The sequence below is a fragment of the Lissotriton helveticus genome, chromosome 12, assembly GCF_964261635.1.
Source record: "Lissotriton helveticus chromosome 12, aLisHel1.1, whole genome shotgun sequence".
NCBI lineage: Eukaryota > Metazoa > Chordata > Amphibia > Caudata > Salamandridae > Lissotriton > Lissotriton helveticus.
In genome coordinates, this window is record NC_136073.1 from 150,811,633 (window position 1) to 150,830,617 (window position 18,985).

General features: G+C 47.0%; 1 protein-coding gene across 1 annotated transcript in view; it reads left to right on the top strand.

Moving 5' to 3' along the window:
- Positions 1–18,548, top strand: part of LOC144798609 (hydroperoxide isomerase ALOXE3-like) — a 413,185-nt gene extending 394,637 nt beyond the window's left edge. The window contains exon 14 of the mRNA XM_078669567.1: positions 17,771–18,548. Coding sequence (XP_078525693.1) covers positions 17,771–17,932 — 162 coding nt within the window. The 3' untranslated portion in view covers positions 17,933–18,548. The remainder of the gene's footprint in view (positions 1–17,770) is intronic.
- Positions 18,549–18,985: the final 437 nt, after the last annotated feature.

The window sequence follows — 18,985 nt, forward strand, 5'->3', positions numbered from 1 at the left end:
CATCCATGCCCTTAGGGCATTCAGGTGTGCCACATGTGCACACATGCACATTTCAGGGGTGCAACAGGGTGTCCTTTGGATACCCTGGCACCCTTGAAACACCTCCCGGTATTACCAACTCGGTAATACCAAATCAGTAATACAGAATGTCTTCACATTGATTCCTATGGGCCTCCAAGCCCATAGGAATGAATGGGTAGGTATTCCTTATTATCAAATCGCACTTACCCATTCGGTAATAAGGAATATTAAGGATTCGGTAAAAAATACCGAATTCTTACCTACATCTGAAATACTGATTTTTTAATACCAAATCGGTAAAATAGGTATTTTTAGCAGTGTATTTTTTGACAGCTGTTGCAGAGTGTGAACTGTTCTTTAGCAGATAGTAGATATTTAATAGTCTGTGGTGTATTTCTTACGAAATGTTAGTGTTGGCAAACAATTAAGTATGGGCGAATTTTGCGTATTCGCGATCCGCGAATTTGGGATTTGCGAATTCGCGATCCGCAAAATTTGGGAATTTGTGCGAATTTGCGGATTTTTTAATTTTTGCGTGTTTGCGGGGCGCTTTGCGTGTTCGAAGGGCAATTTGCGTGTTCGTGGTGCGCTTTGCATGTTCGCGGGTTTTTTTGTGCGAGACCGCTTGTTGTTGTGCCCTTCTGCCCTCTGCCCCACTCGTTGTTGTGCCCTTCTGCCCTCTGCCCCACTCATTGTTGTGCCCTTCTGCCCTCTACCCCACTCGTTGTTGTGCCATTCTGCCCTCTGCCCCACTCGTTGTTGTGCCCTTCTGCCCTCTGCCCCACTCGTTGTTGTGCCCTTCTGCCCTCTACCCCTCTCCTGTTTTATTTTAGAATGGCGCGGGCAAGCTGCCAGCGCCATTCTAAAATAGTTACTAAGTTAGCTTCATCAGGAAGCACTAATAGATAAAATAAAGCAGGTGCTCGAATTCAGTTAAACTCGAGCACCTGCTTCTATTAGTGCTTCCTGTTGAAGCTAACTTAGTAACTATTTTAGAATGGCGCTGGCAGCTTGCCGGCGCCATTCTAAAATAGTCACAAGCTTGAAGCATGAACTTTTGCCCCCTGGATCCGTTCCGCTTGCGGATTTGCGGATTTTTGGCAAATTCGCAGGAATTCGCGGATTGCGAATTTGCCGATAATCCACAAAATCCGCGAGCGGAACGGATTTTGCGCCCATGCTTACAAACAATGTAGTATAAAGTAAAATCTCTCTATAGAGTATGCACTATTTACAGTTCTCAGTTCTCTAATGATATAATGTAATTTTGGTGTGTGTCAGGTGTTTGATACAGATAAAATCTGTCTGTAGGAGGGCATTTGTTTTAGAAGTGGCATTCACTATTTTGGCAGCCTCTGAGCAGTTGAATACACATAGAAGTGGCATTCACTATTTTGGCAGCCTCTGAGCAGTTGAATACACATTTAACACCATACACAACGCAGGTTTCCCATATATCTGTGAATGATTGTTAATGTAAACTATGCTATGTGTAAACCCATAGCAGTTTATACAGCAATATGTGAGAAAACGAAATTGGATAATGTAATTAGTTTTTTTTTATAAATCGTTTTTATTAAACATACTCGACACAGAGGTACAATTCCACATAGATCAATAATGGGGAGCACAGCAAATTCAAAATAAGTACAGATACAGGAGGATAAAGTTTGGAAATCACAGGGAGGGGGAATCTTCACAATCAGGGCCTCAGGGGGGAACACATACAATGCCCCGATACTCATTCCATGGAGCCCAAATCTTAGACCATTTTTGGGGACATCCCCGGGCTACGAACATTGTCTTTTCCCTCAACATGCACCAATCAAGGTCTTTTTTCCATTCCGCAATGTTAGGACCTTGTGGCGCACCCCAGAGTTGTGCGATGTTTCTCTTAGCAATCATGCAGTCCAGCATAACCCATTGTACAGTGTGTGTATTAAGGTAGGTGGGTTCCCAGATATTGAGAAGGCATCGAGGGCCTCTGGCTCAATTACAGTTCCCAGTGTTTCACTCATTATGTCATGAATTTTGTGCCAATATTCCTGATTTTGGTTGCAGTAACATATTATGTGCATGAATGTGCCCATGTGGGTGCATCTCCTCCTACAGAACCCGTCTGATGGACCACCCATGTGTGTCAGTTGGGGGCCTGTGATATAAATTCCGTGCAGTATTTTTAGTTGCACAAGGCGGAGGTTTGCTGGGATTGCAACGGTTTTGGGGGAGGAGACTGCTGTCTGCCAGTTTTCGTCGTCTAATTCAAACCCGACATCGACCCATTTCTCCCATAGGGACAGTAGGGGATCGTCTATGCTGTTAAGGAGTTTTCTGTAAGTCAGAGAGATAGCTTTTTCAGGCAGGTGGGCGTTGAGTAATCTGTCCTTTAAGGGGAATAGTCAAGTGGGGAGGAGTTGCGGGGCAGTGCTGTTTGCAGTGTGTGTCGGATTTGCAGGTAACGGAAGCGCTCCAACTCCGCCATCCTATACTGACGTTGAAGGGTGTCGAAGGTCTTCACGTCATTTTTGTCCCAGAGGTCTCGAATGTGGGAGATGCCAATTAGATCCTATTTGTCAAAGCCTTTGGAGTTGCACAGGTCATGCAGGCTCTGAGAGTTCCACAAGGGCATGACAAGAGTCAGTCTATTGTCACTACCTAGTGACGCAGTAGCTGAATGCCATATCTTGACTGTGTGGTGAGTAGGACCAGTAAGTGTGTACCTGTTCGGTTTAGAGTATAGGACGCGGGTGAAGGATCCATTTGGAAGGGTCCATGTTGAACCGCGGGTCGTACGGCCGGCCATAGGTACCATGGTTAATTGCTATGACATGTGCTGCCCAATAATATTTCTTGATATTGGGCGAGCCGATGCCCCCATCATACGAGCCAAGCATGAGTTTTGATAAAGCAATACGTGGTCTCCCATCCCACAGAAGGTCCCGTTGTAACCCTTCTAATTCTTTGAAGTATGAATTTGGGACAGGGTCGGCCGAGTTTTGCATGACATAGAGATGGCGGGGCAGGGACATCATCATTTTAAAGAGAGCAGCCTTTCCCAGCAAAGATAAAGGAAGTGATTTCCAGTTTGTGATGTCGCGCATGAGCCTCTGCAATGGGGGAAAAAGGTTACGGGCATATCGGAGTGAGCCATCAAGCGAGATAAATATACCCAGGCATTTGAATCCTTCTGGAACTTTTGGAATGGGGCAATTTTGAGGTAACGGGGGGGTCTCCACTGAGGGCATATAGGAGAGATTGCTGCCATTTAATACGGAACCCAGAGACCCTGCCAAATATGGCCAAAATGTCAAATACAACAATAAGAGACCGTTTGGGGGATGTAAGATATAGAAGGATGTTGTCTGCATATAGGGAGATTCAATCTTCCCAATTTGCCGACCACCGCAGACCTCGAATCATCGCGTCCTGACGAATCCAAGCTCAAGCCGCTAGGGGTTCAAGAGCCAAGGCGAATAACAGGAGAGAGAGGGGACATCCCTGACGGGTCCCTCAACTAAGTAGAAAGGTTCCCGATTGTTTGTTATTCACAACTACCTGTGCCGTAGGGAGGCTGTACAATGGGCGCACCCACTTGCTGAAGCTCGGCCCAAATCCCAACTTTGTGAGTACAGCAAAGAGGTAAGGCCATTCATTTGTATTGAATGCCATGGTGGCATCAAGGGGGACAATGATGGCATCTTCACAAATTGTCAGCGCCCAGCCAGGACCCCATGTAATCTACGCAGATTCAAAGCAGTGTGTCTCCTGGGCATAAACTCTGATTGATCCGGGTGTACCAGCTCACATATCACCTTGAGCAGCCTATTTGCAAGCACTTTGGCCAAGATTTTAGGTTCTGCATTAAGTAATGAAATAGGGCGATAGGAGGCACAGTCGGTTTTAGGTTTCCCTTCCTTATGAATAGTTGTGATTCTTTGGTCTGGGGGAGTGACCCCAGTTCTAGGCTGTGTTCGAACATGAATTTCAGGTTTTGGGCCAATTTGTCCGGGTGAAGCTTGTAAAGTTCGATCGGGATGCCATTTGGGCCAAGTGCCTTACCACATTGAAGTGATTGGATTGCAGTCACTATTTCGTCAGTAGTGAGGGCGCTGTCCATAAACGTCCGGTCGCTGACTGATAATACTGGGAGGGTGATGTCTCTTAAGAGTTTGGAAGAGTCCGTCTCTGCATACGGCGCAACAGAACTGTAGACTGTGCGAAAGTGCGTCGCAAAAGCAGTCGGCTATGTCTTGAGGGTCTGTAATGGGGGATCCCTCAGCGTCATATAGTTCCGGGACAAGTCTACTAGCATGTTCCTTTTTGTCCAGCCAGGTGATTAATGTCCCCACCTTGTCTCCCCAGTCGCAAATTCGCCAAATCTGTCCCAGCAGTTTAGCACGGTCAGTGACTAGCGCCCTGTATTCATCCTGTTGGAGACGCAGGATATGCAGTGCGCCCAGTGACGGATAAGAATTAACGTCCTGCTCGAGACGATAAATCTCTTGCTCGACATCAGAGATGTCTTTTAGCTTGTCCTTCTTGGATCCCGCTATTAGAGAGCTTCACCTCGGATCACCGTTTTAAAGGCTTCCCATAGCATTTATGGTGAGTCAGCTGTGTGGTAATTTTCTAAAAAGTAATTGTCAATGGATTTAATCAGGTTCTTATGTATTTTTGGACTTTTTAGATACCAGGGATTGATTGGGACAATGTGTCCCGTCTGGGAGTGGTCAAGAACAATATGAACCCAAAGGGGGGAGTGGTCTGAAATGACCCTAGCTAGGTGTCGTATTTCGTGGATATTTGTAACTTGTGGGGCAGGGACAATTACATAATCCAAGAGGTATCAACTATTATGGGCCGTGGAGTGGAAAGTGTGTTGAATCTTGTCGGGGTGGTGCGTTCTCCAACCGTCCACCAATCCCATAGCTTCCAGAAAACTAGAGAAGGAATGTGCAGTGTGGGGAATTGTGCGAGGGGGATGCCTGTCCAGTGACCCTGATATTATGGAGTTGAAGTCACCACCAAGCACAAGGTTCCCCTCCGGTAGAGTCAGGAGAACTGTGCTGAGGTCAGAAAATGTTGCGGCCTGTAATCCAGGGGGTGCATTTAATGACATAAAAGTTATAGTTTGGCCCTCCCAAGTGCCCGTAATACCAAAATATCTGACACAATCGTTTACATGGGTGAACGTGGGTGATAGGGGGAACAACTTCTTTTGCATGATGCCCACCCCTCTGGAATCTGAGGCGAAGCCCGCATGTGCTACCATCAAATAACCCCATCTGTGCATTGCTTTGCAAGTGTTACCAATGAGGTGAGTTTCCCGAAGCAATACTATGTCTGGCGCAAGTCTCTTGAAATATTGCAATACTATACTATGCTTGATTTTTTCCCCCAACCCGTTAACATTCCAACTTAAGATTTTGACTTCCTTGTTACGCTGTACACCCATTGTCCTGCAAGTTACGTGCCACAATTGCCCCCGGCCGTCGACCGAGAATGCACCATTAAAAAAAAAAAACACAAAACCGATAAAGAAAGTTTCCCATCCCAACTACCCCCACCCCACTGCCCTGCCCTCTGAGCTCAAAACTGCCCATCAAAAACTTGCAGAGTGCCTGTCGCCCTGAAAATTTCAAAGGAAGAAAAAACGGGGGGGGGGGGGGGGGCGGTGGGCTCCGCGTCCTGCCCTACATTACATCACTGTCACACCTATTTGATCATTGAACATAAGGTCATGGATGAAATGGCAGACCCTAATAAGTGAGGCACAGTTACATTCATCCCCCTCCCCCAACCCGCCCTGCATCAAGTGTTACTTCTCAAAAAGGCGAGAGTTGTCAGAGAGTCTACCTCAGGCCGGACCATTGTTCGCATAGCTTCTTGTTCTGCTGGGTTTTTTGCCCCCTGATAGTCAATCCACTCTGCCACTGCTTCTGGTCGGTCAAAGAACCATGTTTTCCCCTCTACCTCGACTCGGAGGTGTGCCAGGAACAGCATCGAGTATTTCAGGCCCCTTTCCCTCAGGTTGTGTTTAACAGATAGGAAGGATCTCCTTTGCTTCTGTACTCGTTGCGTGAAATCAGGGAAAAAGGAGATATCTGCATTTTTATATCGAAGAAGGGTGCTGGCTCTGGAATTTTGGAGCCAAATGGGGCGCGGGGGAGTGCCCGGTTTGGGTCAGCCGCCCGGGACCCTGTGAGCCCGCTCGATCCCCAAAAATTTACTGAGACCTTTAGGTTTCAGGTGTTTTGAGGATGAGGTCCTCAACAGACAGGTCCGGGGACTGTGCCTACGATTTTTCTGGAACCCCAATGATTCGGAGATTGTTGTGACAAAGGGGGCTTTCGTAGTCATCCAGTTTGAGGTTTGTGAGATTCCGGGAGTTCTGCAGTTCATGGTCCTCCCTCTGCAACTACGCGGCATCACCCACTAAGCTGGCTGTTGTGATTTCCACCTGCTTTTTCGTTAAGTTTCCCCATGTCGGCCCTGATGAGATTAATATCAATGGCCACTGAGTCCAGGGAGGTCTTGATGTTTGTGATGGCCTCCATGACGTCTTTGAGGGAGAGTTCAGGCTCTCCTTCCCCCCGGCATCCCTGTGCTGTTTCGTCAGATGGGAGGCCCTATTGCGAGTCCTTGGTCACCGTGTACCGATCCAGCTTGTTGGTTTGGACCGGTTTCGGTCCCCTGGCACCGGTTCCCTTAGTGTGCTCCATTATAGCAGCAGATTGAGCCACAAATTGATGCCAGTTATTGGGGGCAGTTGGGCGAAGAAGTGGTGTGTTCTAGTACAGGCGTAGTCAGAATGGTGCTGAAAGTCCTGCACACGATCCCAGTCACTACAATTTATTAAGCCAAGGCCAATAGAGAGAACAGAGGGGCCTCCGGCCAAGGGGTCCCCCAATCCTGTGGGGTGAGTCTTACTGAGTACTGGAGCCAAAAGCAGCAGTCCAGTCCACTCCTGATCATGCCTGAGGGAAGAGAAGGTACAGGTGACCACTCAAACACTATGTAGGGGGGTGTGGCCCAGGGGAGATCTCGGCGAGAGGGACAGAGAAGCCGTTAGGGTTTTAACGGTTGGCACCCCTCATATGGTCTCAAGTTGGTATGCTGACTGACGCCATCACTGTATTTCAACGAGGTCACAAACGCTGTTTCTGGCATTTATGCGTGTGACTCCCTCCTCTCGCACACACTTTATCAGCGGAGCTCAATATCGTCATAGAGTTGTGGCGTAATCGCCGCAAATCGGCAGGATTTCTGGGGCCGCCCATTGGGAGAGCCGCCGCCACGGGCCTCAGTTTCAGGCTTCCACATGGGCCACAGGCCGCAGATGGCAAGAGGGGTCAGTTCACCGGTGCAGCAGGCAGGGGGGTAATTGCAGGTAGGGGCGCACCGCTGCAAATGGCCGCCCTTCAGCCGGCGCGTCCCAGTCTTCAACCGCTGTGCTTCCAGATCGCCAAAGTACCCCGGTTATGGGGTAATGGGCGCTCTGCTTGTCTCTATGGTGGGAACCCCCACGGATCTGAGGGGCCGCCTATCGCCAGGCTGCTGTGCACCGCCGATGGAGAGCCCCAGCCCAGGCTGCTGCAGGGTGTAGATATGCGGGTATGGCCGCAGTGGAGCAGGTGGAGTGAGGGGCTTCACTGCGCACTTCGCGCCACCACCATTTTGTTTATCACGGCTGGCACGCTCTCTCCCTCTGCGGCGCAGACCCCCCTACTCTCACCCGTGCGTCGATGCTCCCACCGTCTTCAGATTTCAGGGCAGGGTTGGGCACCGTCTGTGGTGAAAATCCGCAGCGGCCCCCTGTGCCGCGGCGCCACCACCAGGCAGAGGTGGGTCAGCCGGAGCCTTAAAGTGGGAGGCTCTGCCACTGTGGGTCCCGGCCTCGGGACACAGTGAAGGCCGCAGCTATGAGATGGCGATCACTCCTCAAATCCGCCAAAACCATGCATCGGAGTTGGCGGGTTGGGCTCCTCCATAATTCCGACTTCAGGGGCTGCAGTCGGGTGTCACTGATAGTGTCTCAGGATAGTTGAGGGCTAAAACGGGCGACGGAGCACTCGGACTACGCAGCCATTTTCAGTCCGTACTTGGCCACACCACGATAATGTCATTAGTGACGTCATTAATTATGTCATTTGAGATGTCATAGAACACCTCATGAGTGAAGTCATGTGTGAGGTCATAAGCAGTGCATGGCAGGGGTGCATGTTATATGTAGCACTTTCAACAATAACTGTTCAATTTCCGTAATGTTTTCTAACCCAAAAAGTTAATGTTCACAATGACAAATTCACCTAAGTATAATGTTACTTTAACCTTGGCTTTTTCAGTGAATTTCAATTTTTTTTTTAAAGCAAATTAATTATGTTTGAGGGTGTATGCATGGTAGAATGACTTTATAATATATGTTGTGTTCTGACATCTAGTAAAATAAAATTATTTTCTTTTAACAAAACAGGATATGGTTTGCAAAACCTGTGTGAGATTGAACAAACAGAAAACTATTTAATAGATATTGTTTATTTGCTTGGGTATTGTAACTGATTTCAAGACGTCCCCAGCAATCTTTTCTTGAGGTGTTGTTACTCTTGCAATGACAGGTGTGTGTAGTAGGGTGTGTAGAAGGACTGGCCTTTCTGCTGAGACCTCTCTTTGTAATGATAGGTGCAGATAGCATGGTGTGGAGAGGGACTGGACTCTCCTTTTAAATCTCTCCCCCAGATGGCAGGTGTGTGTAGCAGGATGTGTGGAGGGACTGGCCTCTCTGCTATAACCTCATCATGGTAGGGTGTGGGGAGACACCTGGCTTATCTTTCAGACCTCTCTCTCAATGGCAGGTGTGTATAGTAGGGTGTGAGGAGGGACTGGCCTCTCCGCTGAGACCTCGTTCTGTAATGATAAGTGTGCGCAGAAGGGTGTGGGGAGGGACTTTGTTCCCCTGTCAGCGCTCTCTGTCAGATAACGGATGTGCATAGTAGGGTGTGTGAGAGACAAGCCTCTCTGCTGAGACCTCTCCCTGTAATGATGTGTGTGTGCAGTAGGGTGTGGAGAGGGACTGGGCTCTCCATTCAGACCTCTCTCTGATGACATGTGTGCATAGTAGGGTCTGTAGATGAACTGGTATCTCATTTGAGACCTCTCTGATAAAGGGTGTGTATAGTTGGGTGTATGGATTGGCTAGCCTCTCCTTTGAGCCCAATCTCTTAGATGAGGGTTGTGCATAGTAGTGTTTGTGGGGGGGGTGCAGTATACTTTTACACCTCTCTCTCAGATGACAGGTGTGTTGTAGGGTGTGTGGAGGGACTAGCTTCTCTGCTGAGATGTCCCTCTGTACTGATAGGTGTGCGTAGAAAAGGTATGGGGAGGGACTGGGCTCTCCTTTCAGACCTCTACCTCAGATGATGGGTGTGCGCAGTAGAGTGTTTGGGTGAACCTTAACTCTACTCACAACTCTTCTTGAACCAATGAGCAGAAATAGAGTCTGATAAACACCATACAGTAACAAATGTAAATGTAAATGTGTTGTATTTGTATAGCGCGAACAGTAACCCGGAGGCATCCCGGCGCTTGTACTCCTACCACAAGGGAACCCCTCCTGGCTTTTCCTTGTGAGGTGTCCACTCCTGGGCATCCCATGGTGAAACCAGGCATCCCTTGTGCATCGGGGGCCGTTGTGGAGACTAAGCAAGCTATTGCCCAGAGTTGCAGCGTGGGGCCCATGCTTAGATTCGGCACTGAGGCGAGAATATCCGGTCAGAGGAATTTAAGCCCGATCCCGCTGAGGCGGGAATCGAACCCTGGTCCCTGGCCAGCGTTCTGCATCAAGGTCTGCCGCTCTAACCATTGAGCCACACTTCTCCACGTTCTCCACAAGTGTGCATAGCAGAGTATATTCAAAGATCACCTACTTCTTTCTACTGTTCACAATGCCATTGGAGTTTGTAGGATTGAAACTTTTGGGAGGGGGGGATAGGAATTAACTATCTATTCATCACAGTAATGAAATGAAAAAGGCACTTATAAAGCGCATGGATACCCTGAGGTCTCCCAGCGCTAAGGACCTGTTGTAAGAGTGTCCACTTTAACTGGATGGATATAAAAATGTTTTCAGCTGCATACGAAAAGCCAAATTGTTTTCTTCCAATCGAATGTGGTCGGGGAGAGTGTTCCATCTTTTGGAGGCCACGTATGAGAAGCGTTAGCCCCCGATTCTGGTCCTGTAGATTTTTGGGATAGTAGCCAGCCGTTTGTTTACAGAGCGAAGAGCTCTATTGGGGTGATATGGGGCAATGATTGACTGTAAGATTGTCGGGCTTTTCTTGGTCATGATCTTATGAGTCATGCAGAGGACTTTAAATGAAATTCTCTCGGCGACAGGCAGCCAATGAAGAGAGGCTATGGCTGCTCTGGCTGACTCTCTGCGGGGAATATTCAGAAGCATTCTAGCTGCGCAATTCTGGAATACCTGGAGTCTCCTTATTGTGGACCGTGGTGATCCAGCATAAAGAGCATTAGCGTAGTCCAACCGGGAGAGAATTAATGCTTAGACCACTAGTTTCTTGGTCTCCCAGGTTAATAGCGAAAACACTTTCCTCATCATCCTGAGCAAACCAAAGCACATTCCTGCAACCTTCTGTGCTTGAAATTTCATGTTTAGCTTATTGTCCAGCCAGACTTCTAGACTCTTTATTCGATCATTGGAGATGGGTGAGGTGCCCAAACAGTTAGGCCAAATAGGAGTGGACCCCTCTGGAAGAGGTTTACCCAGGAGCATTACTTCTGCTTTTGCTCCATTCAGTTGCAGGAAGGAGCGTTCCATCCAGGCTGAGATATTTTTAAGACAATTGGCTAGATTTCTGGATCATGTCCCGGTTGGTTGAGGGATACTATCAGCTGGGTGTCGTCCGCGTATGTGACAATTCGGATGCCAAAGGGCTCAACAATTTTGGGCAAGGGGCTCATATAAATATTAAAAAGGGTGGGGCTCAAAGATGAGCTCTGTGGCACCCCACAATTCAGGGGTAAGCTTTTAGAGGTGAAGTTTTCCTCAAAGACCTGGAATGAGCGGCCAACAAGGAAGGACTCCAGCCAACTGAGTGCAACCCCCGATACCCCTACCTCTCTAATCCTAGAGATAAGCAGGCGATGGTTAGGGGTATGGAAGGCTGCACTTAGGTCCAGGAGGATAATAGCCATCGAACCTCCTGTGTCCATAATTTTTCTGGTTTCCTCAGTGACGGCGATCAAGGCTGTCTCTGTGCCCTGCTGGGGTCTAAAACCTGTTTGTGTGGAATGAAAACAGCCCCTCTCTTCCAGATATGAAGAGAGTATCCTGTTCACATATTTCTCTTTGATTTTTGCAATTCCTGGCAGCAAAGAAATGGGACGATAGTTGGCGAACACATCTGGGTCGTCTCCTGTCTTTTTCAGCAGTGCTCTGACCATGGCTTGCTTCCATGAAGATGGAACCTTGCCTGTGCTTAAGGATAGGTTGATGAGTTCTAAAATGTTGGCGGCGACTATATGAGAGACTAGATTTAGGACGGCAGGTGTAGCCATGTCTTTGGGAGATCCAGACTTTAATTTTTTCAGAAGAATTATTAGGGAGTCCATGCCCATGGGAGGGAAGGCTTCTAACATGGTTGATAATTGCTCATTATCCGTCTGGGTGAGAATAGGCGTGGTGGTAGGCCAAGGAAGGGTTAGGTAGATGGATTGAATTTTTGTATGGAAAAATTCTGCTAAGTCGTTACAGCGTTTGAGTGTATAAGCTACAGGGGGTGCTGGTGGTGCAGGGGTAGTGATTGTTTTAAAAATCCTAAACATTTCTCGTGGGGCGTTGGCGGCTGAGGAAATTTTAGTTTCGTAGTATTTGGCTTGGGTTTTTCGGATTTCCAGTTTATACAATTTTACTGGTTCTCTGTAGATTTGCTTTTTTTCCTCCGAAAATGTTTTCCTCCACTGTCTCTCTGTTTGTTTACACTTAAGTTTTAAGTTCTCTAAGGCCGTCTGTGTACCATGCTATCTTTTTTAAGCCCTTTTTATTGCTCCTGAGTTTCTTGGGGGCCATCATGTCTAAAGAGGCTTCAAGCCAGCCGTTAATCTCTAGGTTTGCTGATTCAGGGTCACCTATTAATGTTGGTTGCGTGTTGTTAAGAATGTCTGCCCATGACTCTACAGGAATCCTGGACCAATTCCGTCCAGGTTTTTTTATGGAGGGCTCCGACCACTTACTGGTCCAGGTAAAGGGTATTAGATAGTGGTCACTCCAAGGTAAAGGGATTGGGCTATCGACTATTAAGTCGGAGTTGGTGAAAATGGGGTCCAACAAATGACCTTTGAGGTGTGTTGGGCCATCCACTTTCAGGTTAAGGGCTAGGGCCCCTAGACTGTTAACAAATTTCCCTGTGCTGGAAGAGGAGGCATCATCAAAGTGAATGTTCAGATCTCCCAGAACCGTGAAGTTGGACAGGGAGCTTACTGCATTGGCTATATTTTCTGGAAGGTCAATATTAACCTGGGGGTCGGTAGATAAGGACCCCAGAGAAGGTGCTAGTTTGTGAGAACCCGATAGCGAAGGAGAGACTCTCACACTCACAGGTCGACCCCTCTTTTACACGGCAGCTGAGGTTGTCCCTATGTATAATAGTGAGACCTCCTCCTCTGTTACTTGGTCTTGCCTCATTATTGCATAGCCTGGTGGAAGAGCCCGGACAACCACTGGATCTGAGCAGTTGTTGAGCCAAGTTTCTGTCAGAAAAAATACATCAGGGTTCTTTTCCTCCAAGATTAGCCTAATTTCAGTGGCATGTTTGGTCATGGACCGGCAATTAAGCAGGAGCATTTTAAAATGTTGTGTCGGTGGAGGGGTCTTCTCATATGGGTTCTCTGCGTGCAGGACTAGAGAGAAATGAGGGCATTTATTTTTTTTAAAAGGGGGTCTAAGTTTATGGTGACATGCCTGTATACCTCTGAGGCCAATTAGCTGCGAGGCCCTATAGAGGCGGGCTGCCCCCTCCCGAGAACCAGGGGTTGTGGTCCCTGGTCCCGGTCGTGTGTGTCCGCTGCGCGCCTGTCTCATGCTGGGTTAAGTACTGACTCCCTGCCGTCTAGCGATCACGTGTCCGACGTGCCAGGGGGGTGTGTCAGGCTGTGCGTGTCCGCCCTCCACTCAATCAGCGTCAGCTGTGGTGGACATGGGTGGGAGAACACGAGCCTGAGGACAGGTCAAAACAAAGTGCCTGGTGCGAAATGGTAGCAGCAACACAGGTAAAAACACTGTGCAATACAATTTTAAAAGCATGATTGTATTTTTAAAAACGAACAGCGCTAGCAGCACTCACAGTAGTCCGCTGCGCGCCTGTCTCCAGCCCGGTTAAATACTGACTCGCTGCCATCTAGCGATCACACGTACGACGTGCCAGGAGGGTGTGTCAGGCCATGCGTGTCCGCCCTCCACTCAATCAGCGTCAGCTGTGGTGGACCGGGGTCGGAGCGCACGAGCCTGAGGACAGGTCAGAACAAAGTGCCGGGTGCAAAATGGTAGCAGCAACACAGGTAAAAACACAGTGCAATACAATTTTAAAAGGAGGATTGTATTTTTAAAAACGAACAGCGCTAGCAGCACTCACAGTAGTACTTAGCTCCTACACACTTACTTACAAAACAACTACCACAATATGCGTTCCTACTAATGGAGTGTATGGAGAACTCATCTACTCCTTTTGACTATTAATGATCCTGCCACAGTCCTGTGACATTGTAAAAAATACTGTAAGACAAAATAGTTTTCCTTTAGACACCTCCTCTCTAAATCTAGTAGAACAGCATGCCTATCTGCTGTAGCCTTATATAGGTATGTTATTTCATTTACACATTACTTCCAATTCACAGTAAACATTAACAGCAGCTATGTAATTTCTAACATTGTAACAGCCAGATAATCAGAGTGCTTGCGAGACTTGAGGGAGCCTTTTGGTCTTGTTGGAGCGTGCATGGTCACAGAAAAAAAACAGGACTCTTGAGCAATTACAGGGCTCCAATTATGATTTTGCACTGTCAGGGGAGGCTTGCGGACCTCTGGCAAACCCCAACTGCCAAAATATATAAATATTTGTTACCCTTAATATATATGTATATATGTATCTATGTATCTATCCATCTATCCATCTGTCTATCTATCTATCTATCTATCTATCTATCTATCTATCTATCTATCTATCTATCTATCTATCTATCTATCTATCTATCTATCTATCTATCTATCTATCTATCTATCTATCTATCTATCTATCTATCTATCTATCTATCTATCTATCTATCTATCTATCTATCTATCTATCTATCTATCTATCTATCTATCTATCTATCTATCTATCTATCTATCTATCTATCTATCCATCTATCTATCTATCTATCTATCTATCTATCTATCTATCTATCTATCTATCTATCTATCTATCTATCTATCTATCTATCTATATAGATAGTGTGCATAGTAATAGTTAGGATTGTGTTTCCATAGGAAACGCATTTTATGTGTGGCTAATAACTTGGGTATTGTTTGACGAAACTCCAGTAATCTTTTTGCATAGGTGCTCTTTTTTTGTCTAGTTTGCACATGGAAAGTTTGGGGGTGATCCTTCAAGCATGGGCTAATAAAAAATGGGGGTCTCAAAACATATTTTGTCTATTTATTTTCTCTCCCATGCTTATTTTCTTTTTAAGCCCCCTGGGTAGACCAGGCCTGTTGGAAACAAATACCTATATTTTGGGGAAAGGGCCATGTGTGGCCCCCTCCCCAGGCCAATTTTGGTCCTGAGGACCCCATTTTCTGGGGCTCGGTGCTAATTTCTGGAGGAGGGCATGCTGCCCCACCTTCACTTGGGCGTTTTCAGCCCTGGGGACCCCATCCCCCCGGGGCACACGCGTATTGTAAATGGGGAGGTGGGTACATGGCCCCCCTTCCAGGACTGAATTCAGCCCAGGCAGCCGCAGTTATATTTACCTTATGGCACTAGTTATAGTTACTTGCGAGAACTGGTGGATTTCTGGGTTTTTTAGATTTTAAAATGTTACATTGTTACTGAACATTTCACCTACTTGTAACGTTACTTTTACTTTTTGTTTTCTCATTGAATATATATACATGCAACTAAGGTTCACTTATTTTTGCAAATATCACTATTATAAATTCCCAGTTTTGGATCTCAAAATCTGAAATATGTGAAACCTGCAAAGGAAGGCTACAACACAGAAATGTCCACTAGTAAGGCAGCACAAGTGAGAAAGTCAGCTGAGAGTGGTGGTTTGAGGTCATCCCACAGTAGTTGTCTCTGAACAAATTGGTGGATACACACAGACCCAACTCACTGGTTTGTAACGTTTCATAAAACCTTTGCAAGCAGGCTTTGGTCCTGGAAAATGTCAGAGTTAAGGACAGGTGAAGTTTGACCCAGTAGTGTTTCGTAATCTCTCAGCATGGTGCCTCGATAATTATCATGCAGCTTGTCAGAATCTATTCTTGGTAACATAGGGGCACAGCACAATGCTGGTGAGACCGCCTCCAACAGGTTGCTGGTGTTGGCCCACAGAGTGACAGCCCTTCCAGCCGCATTGGGGTGCAGGCAGTTGAACCATTGTCTGTCTGTCTGTCGAGGGTCCGACCGCCGCCTCTGCCAGGATCTGACGGGGCAGCAGTTGGTGTCATGATCCTGAATGGAGGCAGTGCCTACTCAGGCATGATGTCAAGATCACAATGTCCATTTTCCACAGCCTTTTTATGGTTGTTCCACTGCCATGAAAAGGTTGTCAGAAAGGAACGTTGGGGGCCCCAAGCAGGGTTCCTGTGGGCCACTGCTAAGTGGCCAGGGGGTCACATGTGGTGCCCCCCAAGCACGAATGCACTGTGTGCCAGGCATCACATGGTGCCTGGCATGCGGTACATGGATTATTTAAAAATGTCTTATTCTACTGCAGCTTGTGCTACGGCCCTTTTCCGTGCCACAGCACATGTCTCAGTAGAAAAAGGCATTTCTCAACCACCTACATGGCGGTCTGATCAAAATATGGCTGGTGGTACTGCTGACTCTTTGTTGGCTGGGTGTCAATCCAGCTTCGATGGTGGTCGGATACTGATCCGTCCGCCATCATAATGAGCCTCATAATCTCAAAGATTTTGTGAATGAAAATGAGCTGGATGTAAATATTCAAACAAATATTCCCACTTTGAATTTAGATACACACCCTCTTCTCAGCCTGGTCTTCAAGGGCTTACCCAGCTTGTTATCCATATTCAGTACTCTGGGGTAAGGCCTGCCAGAAATATAGTGGGTTCAGGCTGTCAATGGTAGCATACAATTTGTCCCGTCCAGAATCCTCCTCTTGTTGCCTTCTTCTGTACATCTTAAAGGTTTACTTGCTGAACTCTGTTGAAGGTGGGAACGTGTTCAAACGATTTGATAGTGCATAACTCATCTGTTAAGGAAAAGGTACGGGGAATACTACTTTTTCTTCAGACTATCAGAGCTCAGCACTCTGAGTAAGGGTGCTCAGGCTATCAGGGCTAACCTCTCTGAGTAAGGGTCCCTCGGGCTATCAGGGCTCATCTCTCTGAGTAAGGGTCCCTCGGGTTATCAGAGCTCATCTCTCTGAGTAAGGGTCCCTCGGGCTATCAGAGCTCACCTCAATGAGTAGGGGTCCCTCAGGCTATCAGGGCTCACCTCTCTGAGTAAGGTCCCTCAGGCTATCAGGGCTCATCTCACTGAGTAAGGGTCCCTCAGGCTATCAGGGCTCATCTCTCTGAGTAAGGGTCCCTCGGGCTATCAGAGCTCATCTCTCTGAGTAGAGGTCCCTCAGGCTATCAGGGCTCATCTCACTGAGTAAGGGTCTCTCAGGCTATCAGGGCTCACCTCTCTGAGTAAGGGTCCCTCAGGCTATCAGGGATCCCCTCACTGAGTTAGGTCCCTCAGGCTATCAGGGCTCATCTCACTGAGTAAGGGTCCCTCAGGCTATCAGGAAACACCTCTCTGAGTAAGGGTCTCACAGGCTATTAGGACTCATCTCTCTGAGTAAGGGTCCCTCAGGCTATTAGGACTCATCTTTCTGAGTAAGGGTCCCTCAGGCTATCAGGACCACCTCTCTGAGTAAGGGTCCCTCAGTCTATCAGGGCTCACCTCTCTGAGCAAGGGTCCCTCAGGCTATCAGGGATCACCTCACTGAGTAAGGGTCCCTCAGGCTATCAGGGCTCATCTCATTGAGTAAGGGTCCCTCAGGCTCTCAGGGATCACCTCTCTGAGTAAGGTGCCTCAGGCTATTAGGACTCATCTCTCTGAGTAAGGGTCCCTCAGCCTATTAGGACTCATCTCTCTGAGTAAGGGTCCCTCAGGCTACTAGGACTCATCTCTCTCAGTAAGGGTGCACCAGAGTAAAGATTCTGCATACTCTGTCCTTTATATCGTGCATTCAGGGACCTCACGACCGGTAGAAATTATAGCGTAATGCTTTCCATGCCAATTTTGATCTCAGTAATTAGACCAGTAGTGTGAACTTGGAATAGGAAAACAACATCCTCTGTGAGTTAAATTTTGTAGAAAAATGCAAATTCCCTGATCATCTAAGCTCACCTGCACAGGTAGAAAGTATTCACAGGTGTGCCTTGCTTTTCTTTGCTGATGCCTAATCTACTCTTTTAATTTATGAGATGGTAACCTGTTCATTCATTATGTTTTTTAAGAAGCCTTTAGGCACATTCCCGGATGAATATTTTACAGAGGAAGAACCCAAACGGTGCATCAAGGCCTTCCAGAAACGCCTGTCCAAGATATCAGCCAAGATTGAAGATAGAAACTTATCCCTGCCTCTCAAGTACAACTACCTGGACCCCAAAGTGGTTTAGTGACCAACTGACTGCAACTAACAAACTAACTAACCAACCAACAGGAACCTCCTGCACTTCCACCCACAGCCAAATTACAATTCAGTAAATTGTATTTCCCGTGCTCCACAATCCAATCATCCAGTCAGCATGAACATCCCACGCTCCCATCCACAGCCAAACAACCATCCAGCACCCCACACTGTTCCATTATCTGACCAGTCAGGTAGCAGCATCATGTGAACTTGATCCAAGTCGCTTCAACAGAAGGTCAAAGGTCTGCAGTAGACTGTTGTTGCACTAGGTCAAGCCTGGCACAAGAAAAGTAAAGCAAAGTGATGATGCGACCAGAGAAAGCAAGGCATGTTACTTATGAATGAGAAGTGATTGACATCTGTCATCTTCCAAACATCTGCCTTAGAGGAACCTAAAAGATGAAGAAGCCAACAATTTCCACAAAGTTCTTCAACAAGGTTTAGCCAACACTAACTCGCAGAAAGCGATTAAGCAAATTGATGCCAACTACTCACCATTTTGCCCAAAAAAACAAGCCAAAGTATTGTGAATGCAAATGTATGCACACTAATGTTCATTTGTTTTTCATTTTAAATCTTTAATAAACAAACTTTGCAGATTAGAGAGGTTCTCATAAAATGTGCCCTCTTTTCTTATAACTATGCAGAAGTGTCCACTTGCCTTTACTGGTGTAGACCGACGATGGAGAACATGTTATTTAGGGTCTGTGCCTATAATGGAAGTGAGAGACATAAGAAAAAAGACTAGGTTCATTTCAAAGTCACTAAAGAACCAACAGAAATTTGAGTATGCCTCTTATACCATATTGACAAGTACATTGCTTAAGGGAGAATGCATAATAACAGTCCTTGACAAAGATGATGCACCCATGCACATACCCAAACAGAGAAACATACCTACTGAGATCCCTGCACACAGAAGAGCACATGGCGTCACCCCCCCAAAAAAGTGTTATGTTCGTTGCTTGCAAAGGGTTTCATTCATACCACTCTAAGGATGCCTTGGAAGAATATGACACTTTACCTCGGACGCATTTAC